Here is an 8,524-nt window from a genome sequence, read left to right on the forward strand (position 1 = left end):
TTGTCTGGAGCATAATGGTTTTCTACATTAGATCTACAAAGTGGATATTGGCAAGTCGAGATTGATGAATGTGACCGTGAAAAGACCGCTTTCAGTATGTTTTGATGATCATCTTGAAAAAGTTTTGATGATCATCTGAAAAATCTAGAGGAAGTCTTTCAGCGAATAGCATCAGCGGGATTACGCTTGAATCCCAAAAAGTGTTCATTATGGAAGAAGCAGGTCACATATCTCGGACATGAAGTATCAACTGAGGGGATTCACACCGAGGAGAGAAAAATAAAAGCAGTTAAGGATTGGCCTCGACTCACCAACACACATGAACTCCGCAGCTTCCTCGGCTTATGCACGTATTACCGCCGTTTTTTACCTGGATTTGCGAACGTGGCTAGAAGTTTACATGATTTAACAAAGAATAATCACCCGTTTGTATGGCAGTTGGAACAAGAAAAAGCGTTTGAGCAGCTTAAAGAACTACTTTGTACGGCGCCGATGTTAACTTATTCAATACCTGGAAAGAAATTCATCCTGGATACAAATGTAGGATAGCCCTTCCAAATAAACGCACTTGGTTCAACTTTATAATTAGTATACACTTTCATTTATAATTCATAAATGTTAAATGTTCATGTATAAACTGAATATGTGTAGTCCGTCCGTTTGACCGTCCTATATGTGTGATGACTTTTTAACGACTGTGCTCTTGTCCTGTTTGTTAAGTTGGTTGTGCCCTATCAGTGCTGCCTATTGTCATAGGTCAGTGTTGCCCTTTGTAAGTCCACTACGTGTTGTCCTGTCATCGCTTCCCACACAAATGCGAGCGCTTATGGAATTGGAGGTGTCCTGTCTCAGCTCATCGACGGGCAAGAAAGAGTAATTGGGTATTACAGCAGAGTGCTCGGGAAACCAGAGAAAAACTACTGTGTGACGCGAAAAGAACTACTAGCTGTGGTGGAATGTGTAAAACATTTCCACAAGTATGGGCAACGATTCTTGCTGAGGACTGATTATGCAGCATTAAAATGGTTATTACAGTTTAAGAATCCGGAAGGCCAAATAGCACGATGGATCGAAAGATTACAGAATTACGACTTCGAAACGGAACATCGAAAGGGGATTCACCACAAAAATGCGGATGCATTATCACGTCGCCCTTGTCCACTGAAATGTAAACATTGCTCCAAATCAGAAGGAAAAGAAGGTATAATCGACGTGCGATTACTGAATATAGAACCTGAAGATGATTGGACTCCGCATCGCATTAGAATCAATCAGCTGGAGGATCCTGATCTTGCAAAGCAGATAATAGCCAAAGAAAATGTGGTACGACCACCAAAGGAACAAATAAGTAGCGAGAGTCCAACTGCAAAGCAAATTGGGCCCAATGGAACAGCATAAACCTCGTTAATGGATACCTTCATCGTACCTGGGAAAGCGAAGATGGCAAACAGTCTCGTCTGCTGATCATAGTACCGAAGTCCATGATCCCGAAAGTATTGAAAGAATATCACAATGGACCTTGGAATTACAAAAACTATAGAGAAGATTAAACAACGGTTCTACTGGATTGGTTGTCGAGATTCATTAGCAGAATGGATAAGTAATTGCGTAAAGTGCATGGCAGCTAAAGGTCCTAAAGTCAAAAGTCGCGGTAGGCTGCAACTGTACAACGTAGGATCACCATTTGAACGAGTCGCAATGGAGGTTGCAGGTCCGTTCCCAACCAGTACGGCCGGAAACAAATATCTACTGGTTGTCATGGACTATTTCAGTAAATGGCCAGAAGTATATGCCTTACCAAACCAAGAAGCGAAGACAGTAGCCGAAGCGTTTGTAGAAAATTGGATAACAAGGCTCGGAGTGCACGTCGAATTATACTCAGATCAAGGCAGGAATTTCGAATCTTCTATTTTCCAAGAAGTCTGTACATTATTGGGCATCCACAAGCCACGGACAACAGCGTTACATGCACAATCAGATGGGATGGTAGAGAGATTCAACCGAACGCTCGAAGAACATCTGCGGAAAATCGTTGATAAAGATCAACGGAATTGGGACAAGTACATCCAGATATTCTTGCTGGCGTATCGTTCAGCGAAGCACGAGACAACTGGTTACACGCCAGCAAAGATTATTTTCGGATCTGATCTGCGACTTCCTGCTGATCTTAAGTTCGGAACGAATCCTACAGCTGTAAGAAATGATGGAGATTATTGTTCTGCCTTAAAGGAAGAAATGAATGAATTGCATCTAATGGTAAGACAGCATACGCATCTGATGAGCAATAAGATGAAGGACCGGTTTGATCAAGCGGCAAATTCAAAAGGTTTTGAAGAAATTGATCTGGTCCTGTTGTACAATCCATTTCGAAAGAAAGGCTTGTCCCCGAAACTGCAGACAGCCTGGGAAGGACCCTATATGGTGATGAAACGACTTAATGACGTGGTATACCGCGTACAAAGAAATGGAAAAGCACGATGTAAAATGAAAGTAGTACATTTGGAGAGGCTCGCCCCATTTGGTTCAAGAGGATTTGTGCCTAATCGGGACGATTAGGCTTTAGTGGAGGGCAGTGTTACAAAAGTAATATTAAGTTGTATTTGTATTGCTATATGCACCCCTTATTGGGAACAATAGCTGTAGGTATATGGAATAGCATTTGTCTTGTTGTAGACATCTGGCGCCGCGGCTGTCTGCTTGTCTAAACAATAGCTGCATTTGGCGCCGTATAGCATTATGTTCTTATAATTTCCAGACGCAATATTCTAGAAGGACACGTCGGCATCAGCGAGGAGTGCGTGGCTATATAACCCGTGGCAGCGCCAACGTAATCAACCAGTGCTAAGAGTAAACTGCTATAGTGTAGACGAGTTGTAAAATAAAGAGATTTACCGTGCGATTCTGTAACTTGAGACAGTCTCAAGTCTCTAAATTTGAGATTTTAAGTTAGAGACAATTTTTGATACTTGAGACGATATTGCTATTCTGTAAGTGACAGTCACAAAATCTATTACATTTCATTATTCAGATAATATAATTATCAATAAAAATAAAAATATATGTTGACTTTGTTTCATAATATATACGAAATTTATGAACATGGTATAACTCAAAATCTCAAATTTATACCAGGTTCAGACCGGAAGTTTAAAAGATTAGATTACATTTAAGCATTTCATAACCCAACAGTGTTCTCACTGCCGTTAGAAAGATCAAAAAACAGCTGTTAATGTCATTCATGAAGTCACATCGCTTAATATTCATCAAAAGGAAAGATTGTCATATAGTATTTTGAAATAAAAGCCGTCTTTTTTCAAATATTTTCCATATAATAGAAATAGTGGATTCATTTTTTCATTTGTTAAGTCGATTTTTAGGTGAAATTAGATTCATTGCTTTAAAAAAAAATTTGTTTATTTACATTTTTTTCCCTTTATAGTTTCTACATCAGCTGTGATAATGTAACAGATTTCCAATGCTGACAAATAGATTGCGCAAAATTAGAGTCGCACAGAGAGATTTAGCGTAGATCAGTTTTAAATCATTTCGGTGAAGTGATATTGAACTGTCATTTTTATATGGCGAAATCTTGATAAATTTATAAGATTAGTGGGATAAGCCACTCAACAGCCGAAATCGTGTGATTAAGTATCGGTCTGAACATGGTATTAGAGACTTGAGACTATCTCACGTTATGCAAGGCATACACATATCAATTAGTTGGTTGATTGAGTTGGGCTAGAAATTGCCCTTGTCGCTACACACGACACAACTTTTAATACAATTTTGAGGCCAACTTCATTTTGAATATTCACTTCGTTGCTTAAGCTTAGTACGCAGCTCTCAAGAAACGTAAAAACTTCATATAAAAAAACGCTTAAGAAACGGTCCAGAAACGTTCCTGCGATAAAGTTACTTGTGCTAGTACGCAACTCTCAAGAAATCTAGTACTAATTTTTAATACTTTTTTCGATAAAATGTGAATATGGCAAACCTGGTTTTGCGAAGAAACATCAAATCAACAATTGTTTCTTGAAGCAAATTCGAAGTAATCGTCAAACTCATCCTAAATTAGTTGAAATCATTATTATAAAGTATATTCCATTTTGAAATGTTGTATAAAACCAACCAATCATCAACAACATTCCTTAAATCTCAATGAAAATATTTGTGTTACCATACACATACATGCATACGCACAAAGTTTGTTTACTTTGTTTATTCTTTCTTGCTCTTCTAATGTGGATCATTCACAATGCGTAACCAGCTGTCAAAATGACTTGAGAAATAATGTATTTTTTTTCTTGAGCAATTACTTGAGAGCTGCGTACCAACCTTTAAACATGAGATCGGAAGTTGTTGCTTTACTTATTACATATGACGCGCTCTCTTCGACAGCCGAAATAAAATGGCGAAATCGTTTGAAATCGCACGACCAACCCAAACACTATCCAACTAACACAACCAACTTCACAAAATATCAAAAAATTTTGATTTTCATCCAACCAGTTGATTCAACTCATACAACTGCCCCATATACGTAGCAATCAGTTGTTCAATTCGTTGAAGTTGATACAATAATTGGTGCATGTATGCCTTGCATTACAGAATCGCACGGTTAGCACCAAGAATGATAGAATACAAGATTACGACACTAGTTTACCGTTAGTTTTTTTCGGTTTAGCTCTTGACAATTCTACAAAAACAAATACATTGTGCAACAATTTCGTGACGTCACACTTGTGCGTTGAGAAGAACAAGCATAGAAATGCATACAAATTGTAAACAGAAAAGTAAACACTTTTGGAAATTCCCAAAATAATATTAATTCATTCGTCTTTGCAGGAAAAATTTCAGTGGAATGTTTAGAATATTGTTGCGAGAAAAGATATATGTAAGTAGTTTTAGGCACATCCACAATAAATAGAGTAGCATGTGTGGAAATTGTTCAAATGAAGAAAACCAGTGAAAGTGTACTGTTGTATTTATTTAAATTTCTAAGCATAAATATATTAATTTTCTAAAATGAAATGTGCAGTGGCTTGTTGTAATAATTATTATGCAATTAAAGGATCGAAAACGAGTTTTTGTCAGTTTTTCGGCCGATTTAAAAGTTGCCAAAAAATTGGTGTTATTTTTCCAAAGAAATGATATATTTAATACTAAATCCTCTTTAATTAATTAATTTCACAATTCTTTTATCATAATTTCATACATCTGATACATCTGAACTTATAATATATGTATATATTTATATACAACACAAGAAACGTCTTCTCCATTTGAATCACAACTTAATAGACAATTTTATTATCAATAGGCCGATATATTTCTTTAGAAATGATTCAAATCTTTTCACTCAACAATATTCAATCACTTCACTAAAACTTTTCATTAAAATCGAAAGAATTAATAATATTTTGCGAATTTACAAAAGTGTTCACTTTTCTGTTTACAATTTGCAAGCCATTTGACAGTTTTTCACTCTTGTTCTTCTCAACACGCAACTATGACGTTTCATAATGGCGGTTGTCGTAATCTTGTATTCTATCATTCTTGGTTAGCACACTCATCATTGAAAAGGTTAGATTGTTTACAATTTTGAGAAAAACGAGCGTTGCCACTTCTTAAACAGCAAATATGTAGGATTTTTAACGATATTTCTTTGTTTCCTTTTTCGCGTGATACTTTTTTCTATATTAACTATAATAAAAAATACTTTATACATACATGTGTCACAGACAGTTTTAACGAGTGAGAGGCATTCGATAGTAAACAAGCAAACGGACCAGTTCTTTTCAATAAATTGTGAATTCGTTTAATAATAATTTTAAAATAAACTTTGTATTCGTGTAATAATAATTTGAAATAAACAATTTGGACATTCTTGACATCTCAGAAGTGGGATTCCAAAATCCTAGAATTATACGAATTTGTGGAATAGAATACGTTTTGGGAAATAATTTTGCAAGCGATGAGAGCGCCGGCGTAACTAGCGAACAAATAAAGAAAAGAGTAAGAAATTATTTGTAACGACAGTGAGAAATTATGAATTTCAACGAGTACTGCAAACATTTCAATGCCTACAAGAAACGTAAATTCTCAACGGGTAAAGAGTGAACGTAATTCAGTGCAAACGATTCTATGTGTTTGAAGAGAGTATCACAAAGAGAGGCAGCAGAGAGTTGTCCAGGGCAACGGAAAAAGTCCCAACGAGTAAAGGGAAACACGAATACAACGTAATCGAAGTAAGCTTTGAAAAAAAAGCAAAGGCAACTAGTTTTTTTTTTTCAATTGTAACAACGTTTGAGAATTTTGAAAACAAAACTGTAGACAGAATTGTCAGCAGCATATTATTCAATTTTTGGGAGTCGACGAATAAAGTAACGAAAGCGACAGCATTTTATAACGAAGGCAACGGATTTCATCATTTTTTTTTCAACGTTTGTGGCAAAAAGTTAAACTGCTAAAGGAAATATGGGAAAGATGATAAAATTCAATGCGCTTCGGGTTGATCAACTCAACAAATTGCTACAAAACCAAGGTGCGACGGTTATGGGCAATAAAGCGGCGAAAGTTTTGCAATTGATAGAAATATACGGTTCGGAAGAAGTTGATGCTGAAAAAGTTGAAGAAAGTAGTGAATTGTCTGCTATGCAGAAGCAAATGGACGATATGCGTGATATGATTTCGGGGCTTGCCAAGTCTGTGAGTGATCTTGTGGCAGTTCAGGTGAGGCATACAACGTCCGGCTAATATAAGTGGCTACAATATTTCATCTGATAACACAATCTCTGGTCAAGCGGCAATGTGTACGACTCCACAACATAAAATTAATAATACAGAGACGACAATAGGGTTATCACCGTTGGGAACTACGATACAAAGTGAATGGAAGCGAAGTACGGTCCACGAAATCATTGGGTTGTTACCTGATTTTGACGCAACTACAACAGGCATATGGTTGGTGTGAGCAAGAAGTTTTGTTAGCAGCTCAATCTAAGCTAAAAGGTCTCGCCAAAGAATGGCTTGATGCACAAAATGTGTTCCAGCGTTGGTCTGTTTTCGTAGAAGCATTCCAACATGATTTCCCTTTTACAATGAGCGCAGCAGAAGTGCACACGGAAATGTTGAAGCGCAAACGACGTGCAAATGAGACATTAACGCAATATTATTTTGCAATGTTGAATATTGGTAGAAGAGGTAAGATTGATGAAGCGTCAATAAATACGTACATTATTGAAGGGTTAAACGATAGCAATTTAACCCGAATTCTTATGGCAATGAGTTAACCAACGTGCAATGATTTGTTGCGGTCACTTGAGAGTTTGTCAAATTTACTATCACCAAAGAATGTAGAAAGTCATACGATTTTCAAAGATTACTCTGCGCAAAATACGAATTCGGGCAAGAATTTGATTAAATGTTACAATTGTAATGAACAACGTAAAGTTAGGTGCAGTAAATGCAACAAGGTGGGTCACGAAGCAAAATCCTGTCGTTCCGACAAGGCACCAATTGCTCAAGTTTTAAGTGAGAATGTACATATATCCACCACTAATGTCAAACGTGGAATTAAACGGTGAGCAATACTTAGCTTTTATTGATACGGGTAGTGACACGTCACTCATAATGGAGTCGAAAGTTCCAGCCAATGTTTTGAAAAAGACTTGCATTAAGAAATTAGAAGGTTTTGGGGGTGCAATAGTTTATAGCACAGCGGATATCGATGTCGAATTACAAATAGATAGCTGCAAAATAAATACGAAGTTGCAAGTAGTACCTGATGAATTTATGCCATACGATGTGTTTATTGGACGAGATGTTTTATGCCAGAAAGATTGTACTTTAGTTATTAAATCGGGCAGCATGCAAGTACAGAGGAAAATCGCGGAAAATTACAGCATTGACAAAACATTGAATGTTGACGAGCTAAAAGATGTATGTAAGTTATTGCAAAGTTTCGATGATTGTTTCGCAGAAGATATGGCAAAGCTTGGACGATGTAAGACTACATGTATGGAAATTCAGGTGAACACCGAGAAGCCAGTTGTAGGTAGACAATATCAAGTACCTTTTATACAAAGACCAGTATTGGCAACGATTATTGACGAATTGTTAAAACATAAGATAATCCGTCAAAGTTCATCACCTTATGCAGCTCCAGTTATAATTGTAAAGTAGGCGAATGGAGATGACAGACTGTGTGTCGATTTCCGAGCATTAAACGCAGTCACAATCAAGAAACAGTTTCCAATGCCAATTGTAGAGGAGCAATTATCGAAGCTTGGATGTAATACATTTTTCACGACCCTTGATATGACGGTGGCATACTACCAGAATCCATTGCCTGACAATAGTAAAAAGTTGACAGCATTTATAACTCCGGAGGGACTGTTTGAATTCAATGTAATGCCATTTGGATTACGAAATGCTCCAATGGTTTTCCAAGAAATGATTATTCAACTTATACGAGGTTTACGAAATAGAAACAAGATTATAAGTTACGTTGATGAAGTAATTA

General features: G+C 36.8%; 1 protein-coding gene and 1 long non-coding RNA gene across 2 annotated transcripts; both read left to right on the forward strand.

Annotated features, from left to right (window-relative positions):
* Window positions 1–4,116: 4,116 nt before the first annotated feature.
* Window positions 4,117–5,031, forward strand: LOC125777075 (uncharacterized). The gene is made up of 2 exons (XR_007422087.1): window positions 4,117–4,781; window positions 4,846–5,031. It is a non-coding gene; the product is annotated as an uncharacterized LOC125777075 (long non-coding RNA).
* A 2,508-nt stretch (window positions 5,032–7,539) lies between these two features.
* Window positions 7,540–8,184, forward strand: LOC125778057 (uncharacterized). The gene has a single exon (XM_049454192.1). It carries the CDS (start codon window positions 7,540–7,542, stop codon window positions 8,182–8,184), a length of 645 nt encoding a protein of 214 aa, XP_049310149.1.
* Window positions 8,185–8,524: the final 340 nt, after the last annotated feature.

Source organism: Bactrocera dorsalis, chromosome 1 (assembly GCF_023373825.1).
Source record: "Bactrocera dorsalis isolate Fly_Bdor chromosome 1, ASM2337382v1, whole genome shotgun sequence".
NCBI lineage: Eukaryota > Metazoa > Arthropoda > Insecta > Diptera > Tephritidae > Bactrocera > Bactrocera dorsalis.